This window comes from Chlamydotis macqueenii, chromosome 17 (genome assembly GCF_036417535.1).
Source record: "Chlamydotis macqueenii isolate bChlMac1 chromosome 17, bChlMac1.mat, whole genome shotgun sequence".
Classification (NCBI taxonomy): Eukaryota; Metazoa; Chordata; class Aves; order Otidiformes; family Otididae; genus Chlamydotis; species Chlamydotis macqueenii.
Window position 1 is genome coordinate 11,235,396 of NC_141572.1, and position 24,145 is coordinate 11,259,540.

Genomic DNA, 24,145 nt, shown 5'->3' on the forward strand with positions numbered 1-24,145 from the left:
CTTAACAACTACTCCATGTGTACATGTCCATGTTATAGGTATCTAAAAGTAATAAGAATAATTCCAAGTGCGAAGTCCAGGGAATCACTATTTAATAAATCTACTGTAAAAATATCACATTAACAAGCTGTAGTTCCTAAGAAATTATTGTTTGCTTTCTGGTCTTCATTCATGTATGTGGGCAAAATGAATACTTAGAATTTGAATTCAGTTTTTCAAATTTGCCTCTTGATGTTTTTCTACTGGCCAGCATGATCACTGGTAATTTCATGGGCTATTTCTCTCATGTAGAATTGTCTGGAAATGTTATCACACTTGTCTTTTTGATGTGATGACTTAGCAATCCAGATGAGAAACAGCCCTCTGGTATAAGGGCTTAGAGAGAAACAAGGGCAGAGGAAAATAGGATTTGTTGGGTAAAACTGTGTTCCCTAATGATACAGTGGGTGTCCAATGCTAAATAATAAAATGGGATTCTGGGGAGAGCTGAGTTTCTGCTGAACCACAGATCTCTGACCTACAGAAGTAAAAAAACACATGGAAAGCTGTTGCCTTCTGAAATTTTGTCATGTATTTGGTTAGCTGTGATTTTAAATGTATTTAATAGTTGGAAGTCTAGGTAACACAGAAATGATGGCCCACATCAATAATCTGTTCCTTCCATCCTACTTTACTTCACTGTCAGTGAAAAGCAACAGTTGAGAAAGAAGAGTATTTTCTCTGTAGATTTCATTTCAAGGGTTAAATTGTGTCCTTGATTACACTAGCGTAAAGCTAAAATAACTTAAGTCACTAATATATATCAATTCCAGATTTAATAACAGAATAAATAAAAGCTGAATTTAGGCCTTCTCTGCCATGTTGTATATTCCACATACCTTAAATTGCCTGGGATTTTGAGAAGAGAATCAGTTTTAGTTGTTTTGGTTCAGTCTAGTTTTTCTCTTTTGTGATTATTCTTTCATCGATATGGTAGCTGAAATTTGGACTTCTTAATCACCACTCTTGGATTCTGGAAAGTTTAATAAAAATATGAACTTTGACTATAACATACAAAGTGTAAGTCAAATTCTCCTCTCAAGTAGACTGACGGGAATCTGTTTTAACTATTAGTGGATGTGGATGCATTCTAGATACTTTGGGAATCACAAGGAACAAAACTTAGCCTTGTTTTTTAATAAAAATAGGACAATAATTCTCACCAAGTATAAATAATACAATTGTATCTAAGTAGTCCGATATTTTAATTTTGAAAGGCTTTGGTTTAAAAGTTCTCTTAGATAGAATACAACAGTTAATTGCTTGTGTAGTAAGCTATTACTGCTGAAGATGGGTAACCTCAACCTTAACAGCATTTGTGGGAATAACACTACAATTTTCTCAGTAAAAAGAATATAATTAAATTCACTGATAATTTACAAATTAGAGTTTGTGATGGAAGTAGAGAGTTACTGAATTTGTCATTGAGACTGTGACCTCACTGAAATCAGCTGTAAAACTGTTCAACATTGTTGTTCCTAGAGGGCATGGGAGAACCTGATCAGTGAAACTATGCATGCTTGTATTGAGCCTGGGCTCTCGCCCACTGAAGTTAGTGACAAAACTTCCGATGACTCCTGTGAACGCAGGACCAAAACTTTAACCAGAAACAGTCAGATTCAACTCTCTTTTTCAGTTACATAAACCTGGAGAATCTCTTTTGAAGTAACTGGAATTACTGTGATGTAACCCAAAGGAATTGAGAATATCTTTCTTTAATTAACGGGATGGAGACAGAAAAAGAGATCATTCCCTTATATTGCCTCACCACTGCATATCAACCAAGACACTATCTGCTGTCAAAATCCTTATCTGCTTAAGCTGAAGAGAAAGAGCTGACTTCACCGTTTAAGGATTTAAGCTTTTATTGTCTACTGAATTTTCTGTTATCCTTATCCCTCTACTTATCCCCTTACCCACCACTCAGCAGGTAGATTTCTTAAGAAGGGACAAATTTCTGTTTCCTGGTTCTGTCTAGGTTTCTTAAAATTTAACGTGTCTTATTCCCTCAATGTGTAATCTGAACTGAGACAACAAGAATGCGTTCACTTCAGTCCTTCAGAACTACCTGGCTGGTTATTTTTACATTATTGTAGTTAAATTCAAAGCCAAGGACTGGAGCTGAAACAGTGAACTGTACTGAAGGCTCACTAAATTCAAGGTAATACCTCCAGAGCAGTCATTCAGCTCTGTTCACCAGTGGTTAATGAAGTGACAAGCACATAATCCTCAGACAGAGGTGTAGCATTCTTTATGTGGCACGCAGAGTTTATTCATCTCTCTAAGGTCCATTGTCAGAATGAAATCTCCATGGCTTTACACAGGATTAATCTGCTTTTCTTTCCTTATAAGCATGCATATGCACACAGAAGTGGGATTCTTCTTTGAAAATGCAAGTCAGTGCTAGGGTAATGGGTGATATAATGAGATTTTCTCCTAGATATGCCATATAACTAAGATATTTTCTTTTGACTGCACCTGTGACTGCCTTCTGGAAGACTGTAACTTCATTCTTCTACACACAGGCCTATCCTGTAATAATGTCCTCTATCCAAGGGCAGAGATCTGTGCTTCTTGCATGATAGCTTCCAACCAAATGATTTGATGGAGACAGCCAAGTTAATGGCAAAAAGCTCTCTGTTCTGCAGAGCTTTATCTCTTCAGCTACCCAATATGTACCCTGTTGAAGAAAAGCCACTATTTCTGCTTATAACAGCACCTAAGTCATCGGCTCAGGCTTCAAATGTCTATATCCTTGAAGTCAGAAACACTTTCCCCTAAGGAAGTACAAAATACACACTTGTTTTTCCTCCTTTGTGATCCACAAGTAGATGTTCACAGTACAGTGTTTTTTATCTGACCTGCTGTTGTAACCTCTGTAGACAAAATTTTGACGGCCACCTGAAGGGTGTGACCCACAGCGGCACCAAATACAGAGCCAAAATAAAAATCAAATTGTGAGTGTAAAAGTATCAGTAAATGGATATAAAGAAATACTGAAGGGAAAACTAGTGAATTTTTCTCAAATCCTGCACAGGAAAATGTTGTCGAGATAGGTCAGTAGCCTCCAGAATAAATACCGCAAGAACACACGTTAAACTGCTTCTCCAGTGAAACAGCCGAAACCGGATCAGATCAGTACTATTAGCAGAAATTAAACAGGCATATATGTGTCTGTAGCTCTCTCAGCTAACATGGAAGGCTTGGTTTTTTTGCGTATGAATCACTCACCAAAATGCAAATGCAAAGACACGAAAAAACTTGTGGTTCACAGCTGCAGATGGGAGCCGTCCACAGGTGCAGATTAATATAGCAAAACCTCCCCGTTCCTTCACATGCATGAGCACACACGAAGAGGTAGAGCATCCAGGCTCCGCAGAGCCACACATCCTTAGAATGAGCAGATGTGACAGCTACAGGGAGGATGTATTACAGAAATTCAGCAGCTAGGAGCCTTTTCTGACGGAACGTTAGCCAGTCGGCATTTTCCTGGGAGGAGGTGCTACATAGCGTGGAGGTTCTTCTCCCAACAGGCAGAATCTAATGGATTATCTTCCCGAATCATTAGGAGAACGCAACGGATCCTAGCAAGGCTCAGGTATTGGATGTTAATGGGTTACAATCCAGACGAGGAAAGGGAGATGACTTAATTTTGTGAAAAGGGGATCATGCTGAAGCAGCAGCTGATGGAAGGCCAGTATCCCTTGAGAAGGTCATTTTCACTGTGTCAGCAGCCTGCCTCCCCTTACTATTTTTTCTCTACAAACTGCAAAATATTTCTACCTCAGAGTGATATTCATCTTTTCTTTCATCCAGCAAAAGCACAGCTTATTGTTACAAAATGATATCTTTTTCTTCTTCCTTTGGAAGTCCCTTCTTATTTTGGAAATACACAGAGACGGACATGTTCATCGTTAAACTGATTTAAGAGAGAAAGAAATGCAGAATATTTCACTCACCTCTTCAGCACCAGGCAGGCAGGCAGGCAGGCAGGCAGCCTCCACCTCCTCAATCCATCGGTACAAACGCTCGCATCCACTGACGCTTCTCCTCCCTGCGTTGGCCCTTTTTCACATCAGCATCTATGATTTGCAGCGAGCAGACACGCCGCGGCTGCGGGCGCTAGCCCCACAGCCCAAGCAGGAGAAAAAGCCCGCCCTTTCTCATTTTCGCCCTAGAAAACAAAATGGTAAAAAATACCGGGATTTGTTAGAGGCGCTAAACCGAACGCTTGTCCGGTGGCCCCCGCGGGAGGCAGGGAGGTGCTCCGCGATCCGGCCGGGAAGCCGGGGCAGGGGGAGCGCGGGGCTGGCTCTGGAGGAGGAGTCGGCGGCTGCCAGCCCGTTTCCACGCCAACGGCGGGGGGTACGGCGGGCGGGCGGGGAGGGGGGGGTGCGGCGGGCGGGCGGGCGGGCGGCTCCCGGGGCCGGCGGCGGCTCCCGCCTGGGGGGCGGCCGAGCCCCGCAGCCCCCGCCCCGCTCTCACGGCGGCTCCGTGGCGCATAAGGAGCTGAGCGGTGGCGAGTGGGCTTGCGGTGTTTTTTCGTCCTGTACGCTGTGTTGCACTCCCGCATTACATAATGTGCATGCACATACGTGCCTCGTTTCCTGGTACCGGAGGCTGTGCCTCTGCACAACTGCGTTTACCTTCCCGGGTTTTCGTAGCGGTTCCATGTTCTCTGCAGCAGTGCTGTTCGCGGCTCTGCCAGGATTACGATTTTTATGATTAATTTCGCAATGCATATTTCAGGGGACTGATAAAGTAGCAAGACAAGTCACATACATGTTAGAGTGATGCAATCAAGGATAAAGGGAGACAAACCAGTTTATTTAGTTACATGGAATGCATCTACTGTTTGTGTTCCACTTTTTCCGTCGCTCAGTTGCTCTGCAGTTGCTCAGTTGCATGTATTTTCTTCTGCTTTTCCTGTCTGTTGCATCTGTGTAGTGTAATTTACTACAGGTTTTCTAAAGTAATGATGAGTGTCATTTTCTTCTTATCTCGTTAATGGATTTACTCTATTTATATTTTACATTTTTTCTAGTGTCTTTTTCCTTTTGCCCATTCTACAATACTAATTGCATTGCTGAATCTGCAGCCCTGATCAAATAGCTATGATTCCTCCCTACACTGCTAATTATATAAGCATAATTTGTTATTGGTACACTTCTGCTGGAGACAGCAATAGAGATTTTCAGACACAGACAGAACGCAGGCTGTTTTTCCCACAACAAGGCTAACATAATACAGTGCAGAAAGCATCTGATTCCTGTAAATAATATCACTTCCAGTACTGATATTCTCAGCAGACCTGTAGCATCGATGAATGATAATAATGAAATATTTTAGTGTAAAACACAATGTAGCAACATTATTTTTCTTGCACAGAAATAAGAGCCATGCATCAGCATAGCATGCGAGGGAAATTTTCCTAAAAGTAATGAATCTTAGGTCTTGTTAACACTAGAAGAGTTAGACACCTAGACTAGCAAAGTTGTTCTGGTAAACTCCTAGCATTTAAAAACAAAATGACATATGCATAACTTGCATTGTTCTCCCAGCAAAATTATAATATTCAAATCATAAATTTGCCCAGCTTTAATGAAAAAGATAATCTCTACAATTTTATTTTGACATTTCAGCTTTCAGTATATATGCACATATGTCTTTTGGTGCATTTATATGATCAGATAGTGTTTTGTTTTTCAAATGTACTCTTTACTTGTAATTGCATAAATCCCTGATATAGTTATGTTGGCAAGGGAATAGAATAAAAAATTGTATCTGTGGTAACTGAGTAATCTAGATAATAGAATAAAAGAACAATAACAAGGTCTACAGGTTTAATCTGCTATTCCATAAAGAACAAGTAGTTACTATAGAAACTGTCACATTACATGTGTCTTCAGTGTAGTACTTTATATGTGAGAAAAAGCATCTTCCACACATTAACCAACTTTGGCAGAAATAATAGCATTAACTACCGTCAACTGGTGTAGGAAGATCATCGTTTACATGCTCTCTACGGATTTCATCACTTTCAGGTATTTTCATTTGATGTAACAAAAAGCTTGCTTTCTTGCAGTTTTGAGGGAGGCACCTAACTGTAGATCAAATTTTGTCAGTGAAGGAATTACGAGCACGCAGTTCATGAGAAATGGAAAGGGTCTTTCTCTGAGAAGTTTAGGTGTTATTATTTCAACACCACAGTATGGGAGCTTGCTGTTGATTAATGGCAGAGTTAAAACCCAACTCATCTGAAAAATAAATCAGCAGATATGTCTACGTTTTCTTCAGGCTCACCTTGTCCTGCATCCAGAATTTCTCAGTTAGGGCCTTTCAGCATGCATTGATTGCACTACATGTAGCTTAGCTCCCACAGGAATTTAAAGAAAAATATATGTCTCAAAATAGCATATATAGGTGATTAAATACCAAAATCAAAGGGCATATAAAAACAGTTCTTTAGCTCAGTACTGTAAATGTTGTTCTTTGTATATGGATAGATTGAAAACACACAAATATATATTGAAAGTGAATAGTTTGTGTTACTTTTTTGCCTGGAAATAGTACACAGTAATTTGAGAAAACAGTGATGGTCTAACTGGATTCCTGCTCCCTTTTCCATGTCAGGCAGGTCACCATATTTTCCCATATCAAAGCAGGTTTTAATTTGAAGGGATCAGCATTTGACTGTTGAGGTGTAACAGCTAATACACAGCTTACTGGAACCCTTAACTGCACAAGTTTCACTGCACTTGCCAGGGCTGTTCATTGACCAAAAGCCAAGTCCTTGCCTGTTTACTGTTGCTTTCTGTTTGGGATCAATCGAAATGGATGCATTCAGACATGTTTAGTTTGAAGACAATAGTTCTAAAACAGAAATGTGCTCTTAAGTGGAAAATCCCATAGGGATTTTTCTAATCAATTACCCTTTATTATACCATGACAACATCAAAATATTTATATGCACACATGTAATGTTCTTGGTGAATGTGCATCTCCAAATGATAGAGGGTAAGCTGAGAGGCCACATCTGGTCTGTAATAAAAATGTAATAAAAGACATTTTGTATTTCATTGAGTTTTCTACCAAACACCCTCTTTTTAACAAGCAATTGTAGATCTGGGTTAGATATTTATAGATGGGTCTGTGATTCTCTTTGAGCATGAAGAACTGAGCAGAACATTTAGAGAAGGATAAAAAGGCTCTATTTTTATTTTTAACCATTTTTCTCACGTGGAAGAGTTTAAAATAGCATCAAGTACAGATGACTGGGATCTGATATTTATAACTATCTAGCATATTGTTGCTTTGTACAAGTGACTGAGATGGTGGGGAAAAAAAAAAAACAAACCCATGAATGCACCTTCCAGCAGGTGGTATCAGCTTGACCTCATTTGGCTTTATCATTTAGGATGAAAATTCACTTTCTACCAGGATCTCACCCTTCTCACATCCTTCAAGTCACTGAGGGTTTCACTTAATATCAACTGTTTACTGTTCCTATGAGGTCAAATCACGGGAGATATTTGAGAATGTGAACCCAGATAATGAGTTGCAGCTAATACCACAATCACCTGAAGAGAAGCACTCCTTTAGTTTTTCAAGAGACAAACATTTTAAAAAAACAATAAACAAACCCTAAAAATGTTCAGTGCCTGTCGTTGCAGGCATACCTTCCTTCATGATTTTATGATGTACCTACTGTATTTGCAGCCCAGTCATTGGCTCAGCTGCTGAATCAGCAGTTGCCATTGAAGCCAAGTTTAGAAAAACAAGCATTAAATCCAACAGCTGGCAGACAGCTGCTTGGAGCTTTGCCTGGAGCCCTGAAGATCCGCTGGCTTTCCTGCGCAGTGAACTTTACACAGCAGTCCTCACTTATCCTAAGCTTTGTGATGGGTACATGGACCCCAGCTCCTTCACAGCCTCCACGGGAAGAAAGCTACAGACAGAAATACCATGAAATAAGATAAAAGAATGTAGTCCTTTTTAAAGGGCCCATCCTTCAAGGCTGCATTGTTATGTTTAAAAAAAAAAAAAAAAAGAAAAGTAAAGTATTCTTTTGTCGGTGTGAACAACTGACAAAATATCTTGAGATCATAGAATTGTAGAACCATAGAATCATAGATTCTATGTCAGTTGTTCACACTTCACAGATCTTCTGTTGTATACTTTACTAAATGGTCCCCACTTTCTTTTTGGGTTAAAGTTTGAGGGAGTTTGGTTTTGTTTTCCCCATTCCTTTGCCCTTAATAGTGAAGAATGAGGAAAGAACACTTTAATTTAGTAAAGTATACAGCAAAAGATCTGTGAAGTCTGAACAACTGACAAAATAACTTGAGATCAAAATATATAGATTTTTGGCGGAATTACACCCAAGGAGATGCAATTAAACAGGGCCAGGAATAAGTACCAGCTTCAGATCTCCTAGTAAAGTGGTCTGAGCAACAGGCTATTGGTTGCTCTTGGGATACCCTCTTCCCTTCTGCAGTCTTCCTGTTTGAAGGTTTTCCACTTTGTAAGAATGATTAAATATTCATTGAAGCAGTGAGTTGAAAGTAGGTCTCTCCCACTTGAGGATACAGGTAGGCATTTAGGTTTTGTTTAATTTTTGCAATAACAAACAAAAAAGAAATGTACTGATTTCAAATGGTTTTGGTTTTGTCACTGGTGCTCCTGCCAGCTGAAGAAGTATCAAATTGGGGCCTCAAAAGAATTATATCTATTCTTAATAGGTACTTAGAATAAAAGTTATAATTGGACTTCACATTTCCTTGTATCTTTACACATAATAATTCTACTTCATATAGGGACCATGACATATAGCTACATTTTCAGCAGGCACTATTATTTGCCCCTTTTACTACCTTGTCATGTCTGATTAACAGAAATCACAAAGATGATAAAAGGGCTGGAGCACCTCTCTTATGAGGACAGGCTGAGAGAGTTGGGGCTGTTCAGCCTGGAGAAGAGGAGGCTCCGGGGAGACCTGATAGCGGTCTTCCAGTACCTCAAGGGGACCTACAAGAAAGATGGGGAGAGGCTGTTCAGTAGGGCCTGTTGCGATAGGACAAGAGGTAATGGTTTTAAAATAGAGGGGGGTAGATTTAGATTAGATATTAGGAAAAAATTTTTTACAATGAGGGTTGTAGAACACTGGAACAGGTTGCCCAGAAAGGCAGTGGATGCCCCATCCCTGGAAACGTTCAAGGCCAGGCTGGATGAGGCTCTGGGCAACCTGATCTGGTTGGGGATGTCCCTGCTCCTTGCAGGGGGGTTGGATTAGATGACCTTTGAAGGTGCCTTCCAACCCAAACCATTCTATGATTCTATGATTCTAAATAAGAGGTTGGTAGTTTAAAAAAAAAAAAAAAAAAAAGACTGAAAATTTTGTTTGAGGATACAAAGATATGGTAAGCTATGGAAGAAGAGTTGGGGACATTCAGGTAGCTTTACTATGGGGACTTTAGATGCCAGAGCAGTTCTATAAAAAATTGGAATACTGCAGTCAGGTCTAAGTAATTGGTTTAGATAATTAAACACCTATTCCATGACAAGCCTGCAACTAATTTTGTGTCTACATAAACAATAAAGATATTACATACCTACATCTACCAACTGGTGGTCATTTTTGAAGTACAAAGTAGATAGACCAAGTGGCAGCTTTAGCCAGTTATAACTGATCACTGCCTCTTTTGCAAAGCATTTTTAGACAGGGGGGTGAAAAGTTGTACAAAAAAAACGTTCGGTGTTTGACTGCATTAGTGATAAACTAACAGAAAATTGCATAAACGTGACTGCTGGTTTTTGTGATATACTCCTCGTTTTAAAGTTTTTGCTCTCTCAATGGCATGCACAAGATCAATTTGAATAACAAATGGAAGTGACTTAGGAAGCAACTCAGCCTCCAGACATAAGTCTCTATGACCATTTTCAGCTTTCAAGGGTATCCCATCTCACTTCCAGCTGCACCCTAGAACGTCCAAGTGTTCTGTAGGTCTTAAGTCATAGCTGAGAGTCCCAAGTGACACGTCAGACACTCAAATGACATTAGAAACCTACATTTAACCATCTGAGTCAGTTCCTTACTAACTGGGTGATGGAGTCAATGAAACGGGCAAAGCACATTCTGCTGTCTTTACCTGATTAAATTGATAAACACTTTATCAGATCTTTCATTTAATGTCATTTTAAGGCATATTAAAATGTGAATAATTTCTATCAGCTGATTAGATAGTTTCTGTTATAATTGTTGCAAATATGATTCTCTGTTTCGGTTTAACAGTGTTTTAAATGCTCTATATATAATGTTCTTAAAGATAAGCACATTAGTAGCACTGTTGAAGTGCCTATGCTTAATCTGGCATGTTTACAGAAGCTAGACCCAATATTTTAGTCCAGGTTAAGTAACAGGTTCATTTCACTGTTGTGGTTTGGGTCCTACTGCACTAGTTGTTTTCCAGATAAATGATTAAAAAAGTTATTTTTGCAAGAACACCTTCATTCATTCACGTAGAGAGCCTCATTCAGGAATGCATCTCTAATCAGAAAATACATATGCTGTGAAGACATGTGCCTGTTTGTGACAGACTCCTTTCAGCCAACGTCTGTGATTTACAGCTCGCTGCAGGAATAAGGCCCTCAATTCAAGAGCAACATTTACTGGGGAGGCTCTTCAAAAAACATAATCCTCAAAGCAGCCCACACCTTGGCAGTCTTGTATTCAATTAAGATTTAGGAATTTTTCACCGCTGGAAATAAAATATTGACTAAAACATACTGGGAAGCACTGTTGTAGAATCTCATTCAGAACAGAATGCAATTTTCATTGAGCAGTATAAGTAGTTTTCCATAAGAACATGGCTTCCCATGGAAAATGTGGAATCTGCAAAGCACCACGCCTGAGTGGAAAGTGGAGAATTAGTCTGCCTTTCCATACAGCCCCACTCATGTCGGGCAGCCATCTGGGCCTGTGGTTCTAATCAAGATGTGTTTCTTCCACTCTCATTTCAAGTGAAATTGCTAAGCCAGGCCATCTGAAGCAGAAAAGGATTTCACCCGCCTGTAGTACTGTATTCTTCTTGTCCTGGAGGTTTTAGCAGTTCTGACCATTCAGTTGTGCTCGTCTTGGCACCAGTGCGAGCAGTGTGAACTATGGGATAAAACTGACTTACTGCAGCTTTGCCAGAATGCTAGATCAGCAAATATAAGCAGTGTATTTGTCAACACTACAACTTCTCCAAAATTCTTTAAATTTTCCATCAGGTCATTTTTTAAAGTAGCTAAAAATAATGTAAAAAAAGAAGTGCTTACACAATGAGACTGAATTAATGTTCTCCCTAAGCCTCCTCTTATTGTCTTACACCACTATTTGCAATCTTTCAGTCTATTCGATTTTCAATCTGCACAATGATTCGTATATGCAAAGCAAGTTTATGTTAATTTTCCAAGATTAAGTTTCTCAGTGTCTGACGCATAATTAATTCTAGATATTTTGTTTCTTTAAGCTTCTCATTTTTATTTATTTTTTGACAGTAGCATAATCAAATCTGTATAGGAAGCTTTCATATAGCTCTGTTTCTGATTGACTGTGATTCAGTTATACCATAGAAGTTCAGAGAATATTTTCACCATCCTAATTATATATTTCTCCTAAGGAACAAAACTGACAAAATGACTGCTCCTTTACGTCTGAGCACATATGAGGTTCATTCACTAGTTGCAAAAGGTTAATGTTAAAGATAACCAAAATGTTACAGTGGTCATTTTCCTATGTAATGCTGTTTTGTAACGCAGAAATCCACTTGCACAGATATAGAAATTTAAGATACTTAACAAAACCATTTCTTGAACTTCATTGATGTTGCTTTAATTTTTCAGCCTTCTGCCCCAAAAGAAGAAAATATTTTTTTTTTTAAGTTTATTCTCTCAGCAAAATTTCTGGAAACTGAAAACTTGCAATTGTGCCTTTCTCTCACATTAAAGGCTTGTAAGGCAGTTGGACTTAAAAGTTTAAAACCATTTTTATTAGTGTAAAATACTGCCACAGTTCCCTGAAGGGTGTCTCTCCAAACGCTCGGGCACTTTTAGACACCACCATAACGTGATAAATACCAAGACTTATCTGCGGCTCTGAGGAGGCTGCCTGCTCTCGTGCAGCTTCCCACAGAGGAATCTTCCCTTGTCCCACCCAGGCTCCAGCCTTGCCCACCTCCCTGTCCGTCTCTCCCATGAAATCCCGGGAGAGGCTGTGGGTGTGCGGCGGGCAGGAGGGTGAGCAGCCTGCAGCCTCCCCCCCAGCACAGTACCTTTGCTGGGAGCTATGGCCACCAGCTGAGCCACAGCCCCTAGGGAACCTGGTGGTAAACTGGCTCTTAATTATTTCTCAACTGCTCAACTGACCTGAAGCTTTACTTTAAACAACTTTTTGCCTCTTTCCTTCCCATACACTCCTTCTCCATGTCCAGCTGGACAGTAATCTGTGCAGGAAATGAGCTGTCTCTCACGCATCTTTACAACACACCTCTGTGACAGAGCAGACTCTCTTTCTCCATAGGAATCTCTAAAATTTACTACAATGTAAGTAATAATCACATGAACATTTGTCAAGCTGATAATGTCGTGTTCACCTTACAGTATCACCTCCTCTGACTGACACTTGCTATAGTAATTGTTAACTCTACAAATAAAATCCAATATTTAAGTTAGTGTTTGTGAATGTGCCAGTCTAGGTTCTCCTTTGAACATATTCTCTATGCAATGCACACTAAATTCACTAAACTAAATTCACTGAAAACACTAAATGTTTTCTGTGAATGCTGGATTTCACAACAGGTACTTGTGGAAGCAGAGTGTCAGCAGAGTCTCTTCTGGTTGTGGGCTGTACTGGTCCCTTTTAGTCTCATCTTACAGCTACATGTCTCCATTACCGACCAGCAGAAAAAAAAAAGGACCAATTTTGACCTGGAAAATCTGAACTGGGGTAGCAGCTCAGTGTCTGAGGCTCATCTTTTTGGGAGCAGTTATCTCAAGGCTTTAATTTTCTCTACAGTAATTGATCTGAGGACTTTGGCACAAGCAGTACACATGTCAGATTGTTTTCCTTCCTTCTTGTATTTTGGCAAAGTCTTCCCTGTGGAGGAAATTAATAAATTTCAGGATGACATTTCCTTCTTCATCCAAAAGAACAAGAGAAAAAAAGCCCTCTGGGTTATTTTCAGTCTTCGATTTTTATGATTTTTAGAAACCTTTCTCTGAGTAAAGGAAAGGTACTTTGTCAGAGAAATAAAAGCCAAGAAATTTCCCAATCTGTGTGATCAACATGCAAGCAAGGTCAGTTGAATGCATGTTACACATATGCACATGCATTCGCACACTTAGGTATATGGGATGATCATGAGTGTATCTGTATGTTAACTTACAAATTCATAAAACTTAAATAAGATTAATTATATGGGAGGTACAAGCAACTGGAGTTCTGAAGGGCAAAATAAAACCACTGCAAAACATATCAATGCTTATACTTCAATGTGCAAGCAGACTACCGATTAGAGCTAGGAAAAATATTATCAGTCAGCATTACTTTCTTACTTCTATCTCACCTTCATTTTGATTGGTTGCTTTCTTGTACATGATAATGTATGAATACAGCTTTGTTAAAAGAAGGAAAAGGTGCTTTCATTTTGGAGACAACCTTCTGATGCCGTATGAATGACCAGCAATCCACACTTCATGGGTTATACGCTACTGCAACAGAGAGCATCTCTCGTTATTTCTGCCATAGCGGTTTTGGTGATTTTACACTAAAGGATCTGAGACTCATACCATTCAGAAGCAGGGTACTTGTGCCAGTCAATTATTGATCTTACCCTATAGATAATTCTTGTACAAAATCAGAATCCAAGATTTGTTTTTCAGGTTGGAAATTGTCTGTCTGAGAAACACAAGTCTACTCTGTCTCATTCCTCCCTGCAGTTTCTAGAGATGCTGTGATAAAAGACATTCTGTAGACCAGCATTTTTAAGTTCTTTAGCTATTACTCCTCTTTTCATACAGCGTAAATGTTTTAGATGGTTAAATCCTTTGCTTTCAAGGAGAAGGTCACAGGCAGTCTTATTTGCTACCAAAATGACTTTTTTTAAAAAAAAAAAAAAGTTAATCTGTTTCCTGCATGTCTAAATTAAAATAGAGAAGCTAATCAGATGTATTAGTAGTAGTTTCCATGTTAATTATTTTCAGTTGTACTTTGATATTACAGTTTAACACATGCTAAAGCAAAGAGTCTAAAAACAAAAACAAGACATGCAGGAGTTTCTCTCATTCTCTACTGAGAATTAGGAACCTTTTGTTTATCAGACCAATCTTTCCTGTTCCCCGTTAATGCTGGAAACGTTTTGGAGTTTTAAAAGATCCCCAGAGAGCGCCACATTATGTGCTTCTGCAGTGTACTGCTGACTTTTTAGTATGTTTATAACCTTGATTTCTATTATGTCTTTTCATTCAGATTATGTCCTGAAATCTTTAGTATTGGAAAAATCCCCAGTGACTTCAAAAGCAGATCCCATAATGCTTTTATCAAGTTTACAGCTATTGTATTTCTAGTGAGGACATGACAGACACTACTATTGAGGCTGTGATTTTGTACCTGGTAATCGCTAGGGCTGTCATAAGATAAATGCATTTAGTCAATGCACAGATTTGAAATGGTTTTAAACAGATTTGTTTACTATTTCTAGTCCGCTACCAGTGTTTTCCTCAGCTCTCTAGTATCCTAGTAGCTCTTCAGTTCATTCAAACAGGGACTTCCACCTCTCAGTCCTTTAAGATAGGAGACAGTCTTTGTCTCCAGGCGTAGGCATCCTTTGGGACGCTACTGTTTATTCCTGTTAAATTATCATTGAAAGACAGAGAATTATGGTTGCAAAGAAAAGGAAAACATTCTGACTTGCAAAGAAGTCAACAGCATTTTCTTCTTCACTTAGAAGACTTGATAGCTGACAGGGTATAGGCAGGTGAGTTCTGCTCCAAACTTACCAGAGATATTTCAGCCCAGTTTTATAGCAGTAGTATATTTCATCTACTGCCCAAAACAGCCCTAATACTGGAAGCACTGAGACTCAAAATGCTGAATCTTAATGTTAAATTAGCTACTACAGGGTTCTCAAACTGTGCTCTTGTGACTGGTGACTCAGAAATCTTCTCAGGGAGTCTAAAGAACTTTTTTTTTTTTCAGTTTAAACAGTAGTGAGCAAGGCGTTGTTAAGGAAGGTGTGATCATCTCGTCACCAGGAAATGAAACATTGTACAAGCACTGCTTTTTAAAATGTATATAATATATGCTAGCACTCACCTGTTTAATAAACACTTTGTTACCCGTGAAATTGTGCTAAACTATTGCAGTGCTAGCAAGGGAGCTGCTAGGTCTAGACATTTTGTCAGGATCGTTTGGCTGCTCGCAGTTAGTGAGCTCGCGCCCTGGGAGTTCCCAGCCGCTGTGCACTCGACATGTTGATAGCACACCGTGATGCCAGGCAGCGGTTTTCTTTCCGATTGTGTCTGGCTCTGCTTTGCTTTTCCTTCTGTGCCCCTTCCTAAGCAGAAATGCTGTTACTAAGCATTTCAATAGCTGTGTGAACATTGCAGAGACATCTGAGGTGTTAACAAAACGTTCCTATTATACAGAATCTGTGTTTACGTATTATTTTACTTTGTTATACTACACTGTACATCACTTTGTGGCCATGCATGAGGCACATGCTTCCTACTAAAACAAACATTTAAATGGCTTTAAGTTGAAAACTGACATTTGTAAGGAAAAGGATTTGTAATGTGATTTAATTGATTTATGTAATTGAAAACCAAAACAAAATACCACTGTTATGTACTATAAATGACTCCTTTGTCTTCAAATTTAATTTGTTTACATGCCCTGCAGCCATACTGAGAGAACAGAATAAATGGCAGCTCCTCCTTGGGCCTGTTTGAAAAAAGAGTCAGGAAAGGGAGGATGAGAGCGGCCAGAGGGTTATGACAAGTAAGAGATGAGTGCTCAGATAAAAAGCAGCCCAAGGGAAGATTACAAGTTCTCAGAAAAACGGGTCAATAACGATGTTACCTGTGCAGCTGCAAATGCAACTATTTGCATTTTGATAACGTTTTCCTCTACTGCTTCACTGTGCCTAGGGTATCTAGAACACTCTGCAATAGATAAATCACCTTTGAAAGGGCACTATTTTAATGAGATGTCAGGATGCTGAGGATGCCGCCCCGTTTTTCAGCATAGGACTCCTAACTCCAGCTTACCTTCCCCTCCTGTTTCTTGCTCAGTAAGATGCAAGGATCTGAGACTGCCCTAATTTACAAGTAACTCTCAAACAACTTTCCACTGGTTTTGTCTCCTCCCCTTTCCCTTTTACCTCCCTAGACCTTTCACCCTTCGGTGCCCTTGGGAAAACCATGACGAATTTCCACCTGGAAATTTCAGTCTCATTGTTAGGTAGTCTCTTTTTGTTGGTGGTGGTGGCCTTTCCTCTCCACCCTCTTTCTCTTCACTACATTGAGACTTTTGACAAGGTCAAACAATTAATCTTTGTTTCTATATTTATATCAGGGAAGCTCCCTTTAGTAGCATGATAGAATCTCGGATAGGACAGCTCAACAAAAACAGCAAATAAGAAAGCCCTTGGTACGGAGACCCGGTCTGGTAAAATAAAACATATTTTTAAAAAATGAAAACAGCCTGAGCACCCAGTAGCTACATGGGGATTCCTGACCACAGAACAAATACTACTTAATGGCTCCTCAAAATAAAATCTATCCTAGACACTCTGTACGTTATCTTGCCAGCTTATTGAAACAGAAAGACATAAAGGGGCTTTGTTGTGTATTTTGCGCTCAGGACTGCAGTGCAATAGTAAAGGCTAGCACCGAAAGAAGCCATGAAGTGCAAATGCAATGAATGAGTGATGAGCAAGTTGAAAAAAGTCAATAAACATTAACTGGGAGGAATAAACTCAAGGGCCAGTGAAAGCAGTCCTGTCTAGTTGAATGTATTGGTTGAATGTATTAGAAGAGAAGTGAAAGGCAGACACAAAGAAGGGAAACCTGGACGCTGCTAGTACTTACTGGCAATATGATGATAAAATGATTAAGAGAGCTGAAATAAGTTAGCAAGGAAGTCCTGAAAAAGAGAGAATTGCAGGAAACTGAAAATGGAAATGAAGATGATAGGTTAAAAAATGGCTATTAAGGATTTGAAAGCAAGTGCAAAAAATAGTAATGGAAATCCCCCTGGGAAAGAAAAAAGTACATCTACCAGCATGAGAAAGGTAGAGAGAATGCTACAGCAATAGCTGTTACAGAAAGATGGAAAGTTCAGTTAAAGGAAGGAATGACATCTCTGGGCTGAAGCCAGAAAGCTGACTTCTCTGTGCAAGAACAAGTGTTTTCTTTTGAAATGATATGTTGAAATGCTTATGGTGTGACACTATGCCAAGGAAGATTGGTATCAGTGTGAACTACAGCTACACAAAGGCTCTGGAGGAGCTTGCAGTTTAAACTTCAGTTCTTTGCTACTCATTTACATTTACATTCAGTGTGTTATCTAGGAAGAATGCAATTACTTTAAGGTCAAGTAGTCCAGATGTGGCTTTGGTTCAAAAGTGTCACAGATCATCTGGTAAAGCAACCTTACAATAAATAGGTGCTTGCTGCAGGGAATGTCAGCTTATAAGTCTATCACCTCCAATTCATTGATCTACCTCCCAAATTTATGTTTTATGCTGATTTCCACAGCATTCCAGAATTTAGGAGTGTACATGGTGACTGTGTGAGCTGTCTGGGTATTTCAATTTCATGCACACAGGCCATATAGTTTCTTTACGTGAAAAACTTTGAGAGGAGTTTTAAAAGCTGACTTTGGAAAATCTTATTTCAAAAGACCATGGGGAAGTGTGGCTAAACCGATTCTGGGTATGATTTATAGTCACCTGAGACTGCTCTAAGCTACTTCCATGGAAGCAGTTCGCTAGTGGGTTTCCTACTGCCTGGGACTCTGTAAGGTGTGGAGTGTTCCCAGCCATATCCTTGCTGTTGTCTAACCCACCCATAGCCCTTCGATGCCTACAACCTGCCATCCAAACTCCTGTAATCCCTGTCAACGGGGTTAATGCTGCGTGATGGACTCAGCTGTGCGAGCTTTGCCTCCTTCTGCAGGACCTCTCTGAGAGACTCCTTCTCCAGAGCAATAGTGCAGATTTCCTTTATCACAGTCTTTTGTGGGGACAGTAGGAATGGGCTATGAATGGGCTAGAGCTGATCCTTGAGAATTTTCGTCTTTTCATTCTTCTAGGGTCATAAATATAGGGTTGAGGGGGTTTTTACTAAGAAAATGCCAGCCCCCTCTATCAAGGGATATACAGAGTCACAGCATCAAAAATAACATTTTTTTCAGTTTCCTTTCTTGCTTTGCCTTTCTGTCACAAGGAGAAATCTTTGTTTTTAAAGTGTTGCTAGCCTTCAGGAGTAAATTGTCTGAATCTGGTTTTCTGTATTATTTGTTTGAATTCTCACAGCAACTGACCTCCAAATGTAGCACAGGCTGTAAAAGTCATAATAATATCATTCCTAGGTGTTTCTTTGCATTTGCGTTAGTAAAGTGGATCCTAATAAGTTAGTAAGATAAGAAGTTATTCAATGTTAGCAAAACCTCAGAAATATGTGCAACAGAATAACCTCTAGATTAGAATAATGCCTTTCACCTTATTGTCAAGTTTAGGGGTTTCTCCCCTGCACTATCATGGACCATTACAATCTTTCCCACTTGTCCTTTTATCCCTGATTGTAGAGATTAATTTGAAAAGACTTCGATGACTCTTATCCCCAAAACTTCCTTATCTAACCATATATGAATCACTTTGAAAGGAGCCACATTTCTCTTAGCAACCAAAGAATCAGTCGTAGCAACAAGACAGCTGGAGAATTATGTTTTCACAGTTACTTGTGGACAGTACGTTCTGCTTTCTGCTTTCCCATGGCATTGCTGTTTCGGTGTTGACTTAGTATCGTATAAGAAATGTTACAAATCAGACACTTGCTCATAGCAAAGACATCACTTGCAGGGCAAATTATAATCTTTCTACCTTTGATGCTGTTTCCTTTAGGAAATCGTGCAAGAGTACTGACTGCTGGAAAGCTCAAAATTTAAATTTTCTCCATGACAGAATTACTGCAAAGAAATGTGTGAGGAAGCTGACAGTTTCCAAAACCTTGACTTCCCCCACAGAAACCATAGCAGAGGATCAAAGTATTAGCTCTAAACGCTCACATCTCAGCCTCTCTTAGCATCTGTTCGTGTTGAGAACAGAAAGGCTGAATATAAGGTGGCTTTTATATTTATTTCCTGTATTTTCTTAGCAAGAATAATTTTGGGAGAAATATTATAGTGAGGGAAAGAGGGAACATCAGAGCAATTGCCATGTTGGTACCTGGGCTGATGTCTTTACAGGACTGTTGGGGAAGCTTCCTGAGGAAGCAATGCTAAGACAGCATTTATGAACAGACTGTGTGAGGAAATGAGTTACCGTGTGTATTTTGATCCTATTAAGGAATTCAAAGTGCAGGTGGAAATAGTAAATGCACTCACACCTCACCCGTGTTCCTTCTCCATCTCCTTCTGTAGGGGCTGTTGGCGTACTGCATGCTGGTTTGGTTCCCTTACTTGTACTCAAATTGAAGACCGAGTTGGATGGAATCCAGGAGCTAATCCTAGATACACTCTCCAGCTGTCTACGCGTGGAGGCTTCTGAAGCTCTAGCAACTGATGTCATTGCTATCCTGGAGGAAAAGCTCACACACTCATCAGTAGCCATCAGAAGCAAAGCAGCTTGGGTCCTGGTAGAAATTGGGTAAAGAAAAAGTAATCTGTCTATAATACTTAAGCCCAAGAAAATACTAATTTAGTAAGTGAATCAATGTAATTAGTTCACAGTTGTGTTCCACTATACATTGAAGCTGCCACATTTCACGTGTAAAGCAGTATCAGCCTGAATGGACACATAAGTACAAGACTTATTGTCATAACTGCTATAAATCACTCAAGAAGGCAGATGCTGAAGAGGAAATGTCATTCCTTCTCCTTCGGTTTGTTTTCAGTATGGGCACTGAAACCAGGACTTTTTCCTGGTACAGCACTGCTGAGAAAAACATGCTTGTATGAGAAATCACATGTAAACAAAGATTCTGACCACTATGGAGGTAGGGAGAAGCTCCCTTATTTTTTGGACAATGGCTGTCTCTCAAAAAATTAAAAGTCCTGGGAAACTTTCAGTGTGATTGGGGACAGAAATAGTTTTCTGACACAAGCTGCTACGTACATCAGTGACGGATCAGAAAAAGCAATCTTTATATTAAATTTGTGTGTCAAACACTGGATGAAAGGAGCAACTTAAGTCCACTGTCCTGCAATCACAATATATAATAAAATTGCTCAACAGATGTCTGGTTTAAAAAGGTCTGCAGATCATGTAGTTTACATACCAACTGGCACAAAACACTTCCTAATGTCCTACAACAAAGCAAGGTCTTATAGGAAAAGAGAGATAGAGTATGGCTAAAATGAGCCATAGCAGCAATGCATCTAGAGTATGGACATCAGCTAAATTCTAGGTCCCTGCAGAAGCCAGGTCATGTTAAATATTCTCTGCATTAAAGAGGCTAGAAAGAAAGACAGAAAATTGACTTGGGAGAAGAATTAATTGCAGACTCCTAATTTAGCAGCTTTTAAAATCTGTTCAGAGTTCAACAGCCAAATTTCTAACTAAATTGCCATTAGGACCAGCAGCACACTTAATCCTACATCCTGGTGCATCCTGTTGCCCATCAGTCTCCAGTGTATTATGGAAAGTTAAAAAAAAAAAAACCAAACAAATATCACCTAAAATACCCTAAAAAATTGTTAAGCCCACACACAGAGTTTAATAAGATATCATCAGTATTGTATCTGCAAGTAGATTTAATAGACAGCAGGCACAAACAGACATCGCCTTTCTTTTCTTTGTGGCTGGGTAGCGGTGCTTGCCATCTATCTAACAGTCGGAACATTGTGACTCCAAAGAGAACAGAGAGGAGGACTGTGTCGGCACTGTTGTCATGAAACGAGGGAGGGCTGCAGGGGTCCAGGCATGGGGAGAAGCTGTGGGTAGCTGCATGGTTAGCAGATGCAGTTCAAGAAAGCAACATAACCGTCTTTTCTGCACAGTGCTCATCCAGAGGGAAAAAGCGTCGTGTGTGAAGAAATTATTCCTGTGCTGGTGAGACTGTTGGAAGACACAGATTCTGAAGTCCAAGCTAGCGCAGCAGGAGCACTGATGTTTGCTACTGTCAGACTTGAGGGTGAGAGGCAGAGGCAGTTCTCTTGGAATACTTTCTGGAAATCCAATTCTAAGGCAACCAACTAACAAAACTTTTCCCTCCTGCTGCCCAAGTCCTTGGTTTCTGATAGTGTTAAAACTCTTCAAGAAAACACAAGCTTAGGACATTTCTCTAACTCTGTCTCTAGCAACTACTCTTGCTGCCCGTAGTGTCGAGAGGGAACTGCACATTTCACTTTTCATTCACCTGAAGTAGGTCAAGAATTTATTTACCTACCTGACCTGCACCATTTCCCTCCAGAGTGCTGCTCCAGAGGGGGGATATTTTCCATTCAAGTCCAGACTACATACTGGTAGATATCTGCATACTTGTAGCTACTCTGAATCGCCACTCCTCAACAGAGGAGCACTACTTTCTGGATACTCTTTTTTTTGCGGTTAGAGGCAAGTTTCTTTCGCACAGCTGGGACAGGAATGAATGTTAATAAGGTCTGTAGTTCTCCCAAGTAACTTACATGACACTGAAAATACTAACTGCTAAATTTTCAGTGTGATGAATAAGTAACTAGACATTAAAGACTCTTAATAACAGCAGTTGTGTTCCAGTCCTGCTCTGCAACCATCCCCCTGACTTCTGAAGACAACAGAGGAGTGGATCTCAGTGTTTGCAATGTCTTTAAAAATAAGAGAATGGAGGATGTTCTCAAGGGCATCTAACCTCCCCCTGCCCTCCCGCCCCCCCAAATCATTTATCCTGTCATTCAGTGCCTCATATATTCCTAGGTAAGTTGGTGTAAATTAAATAAAGCAGATAAAGTTAACTAAGGAAGATCCTTTTTTTTTTTCTTAAAAAGAAACAGCTGGCAGCTAGCTTTAGTCTTGAAAAGAAAAGCATGTCCTACCTCTTCACTGCACCCTCTGGGATGCTCAGAGCTGTAGCTGGGCAGGGAGTAGAAAGCAGCAATTCAAAAGCATGTTGATTATATGTAATAACACATTTTAAAGCCCATTTATTTCTCTACAGGGAGATTCTCAGCCCTAGGTGCTGAAGCTATTCCACCTTTACTGAAGTTGGTTGCTGAGGAAACCAGCAAAGCCCGTCTGAACGCAATCAAAACCCTCACCATGCTGGCTGAGCTGCCAGAGGGCCGCAAGGCACTCCTAGATCATACAGATACATTTCAGCAGTGTCTGAATGATCCCTGTGAGGCAGTGAAAAGAGCTGCCAAAATTGCCATCAGTGTCATCAAAATGAAACCTTTCTGAAGACGTGATGTTTCATAGAGATCTATTGCCCTCTGTTGTTGTCTGCCTGTAAAAGTTGCATGATCATATGAGATCTTCAAAAGCAAAACTCTTTTCCTCAGTTACTCTGGATCAGTCCTCCTGAAATCATTTGTCAACAGTTTCACATATATATTGCGGGTCATTAATAGAATAATGGGGAAAAGAAAAGTCGGGAAGTCTAGAATTCTCCACTAGGAGTTATTTCCTGAGTTATCAAGATTTTCCTGTGATACAAGAAACCTATCCCTTTTGTTTTCTTCATCATGTTCTCACTTTTCTTTTTGTTTTTTTTTGAAACCTCAGCCTATCAAACATTAATGAATAACTAATTGTACTAGAAAGAAACGCTTATAATTAAACTCTCCAGCAGTCATGTCTATGCTGAGAAACTGACCTAACAACAGGAATTTACATGAGTTTTAATGCAAACATTTGCTGAACATGGGATTATGATTCTATGATTAGAACCATTTAGAGCATCATCACAGAAAAAGCATTGCCGATGTCATAGAAGGGTTTTCCCTAAAAAATTCAAAGTCTTTTGCAGCCTAAAATATAACTAAGTAGTTATTAGCACAGTTCTAAAAAAAGAGTTGCTGACAAGACTTGCCAGCGGTGAATCTGGTGGAGCTGGGTTAAGAGCACCTCAGCCTAACCCTGTCCCTGTGGTGAGATTTATCCACGTGACTCTCCAATATCCCCAGCTAATGGCTTCTAGAGGAGAGTTATAGTAGCAGCCCTCACTTTACTTTGCAGCCCTTCCAAGCCCTGCTCTTGCTCTAAGTGTGAGCAGCCTCTCCTTCAGCCTTAGCTGCAGGGATTGCTCCCGTGGTTGTAAGCTGGTGAGGATCTCAATGGGCAGGTTTTCTCCTTCCATATGCTTGGAGCCAGGCTCAGGGGTCCCACGGGCAGTTATCCACACTTAAGGTAACAGGAAGATAAGTCAGAAAGACTTGGCTAGGGTGGCTCTCGGTAAAGCTCTGTTGGGGACAGACCCCACTGCCTCTATGACAAGAGGGTCTGACCCATGTCTGAGATTGCTTATAGTATGGAACGGAAGTGCCTCTGTGTTTGTGTTAGTACTTGGTATTTTCTAGTTTTGTACAGCTGTAATCTGTCCTTTGAGTACAAAAATTAACAAATATAATGGAAATGGAAGTGTTGTGCTAGAAGTGAAGAGTTTTGCCATTGTGGCTCACTTCTGGGGGAGAAGGAGGGAGCAAGAGGAAAGCTGATCCTAATGTTACAGTCTAGTCCAACAGGAGTCGGACAAGACAATCCCCAGAGATCCCTTCCAACCTCACATATTCTGTAATTAACAGCTGTCTGAACAGAGAGATGAGGAGATAAAGAGAACAGAGAACTAAAAATGTTAGTTTGGAAAAATGTGGGGGTTTTTCTCTTTAAAATACTCAAATTTTGTTTTTTTTTTTAAAAACCATCTA

The 24,145-nt window shown here is 39.9% G+C and overlaps 2 protein-coding genes across 5 annotated transcripts in view; one reads left to right on the forward strand and one right to left on the reverse strand.

The window, feature by feature from the left end:
• Positions 1-4,332, reverse strand: part of GNAZ (G protein subunit alpha z) — a 62,746-nt gene extending 58,414 nt beyond the window's left edge. Inside the window, exons 1-2 of one of the 2 annotated variants that reach the window (XM_086761513.1) lie at positions 3,999-4,332; positions 879-1,012 (exon numbers count right to left, since the gene is read on the reverse strand). The gene's annotated coding sequence lies outside the window, so the exon portion shown is untranslated. The remainder of the gene's footprint in view (positions 1-878; positions 1,013-3,998) is intronic. The other variant, XM_086761514.1, reaches the window with a different exon arrangement.
• Positions 1-23,062, forward strand: part of RSPH14 (radial spoke head 14 homolog) — a 90,333-nt gene extending 67,271 nt beyond the window's left edge. For 2 of the 3 annotated variants that reach the window (XR_015260427.1, XM_086761515.1), the window contains 3 exons: positions 19,724-19,949; positions 21,302-21,435; positions 22,438-23,062. Coding sequence is in view for 1 of the 3 variants with exons in the window: in XM_086761515.1 (XP_086617641.1) it covers positions 19,724-19,949; positions 21,302-21,435; positions 22,438-22,679 (602 nt within the window). In the remaining 2 variants the exon portion in view is untranslated. The remainder of the gene's footprint in view (positions 1-19,723; positions 19,950-21,301; positions 21,436-22,437) is intronic. The other variant, XR_015260428.1, reaches the window with a different exon arrangement.
• Positions 23,063-24,145: the final 1,083 nt, after the last annotated feature.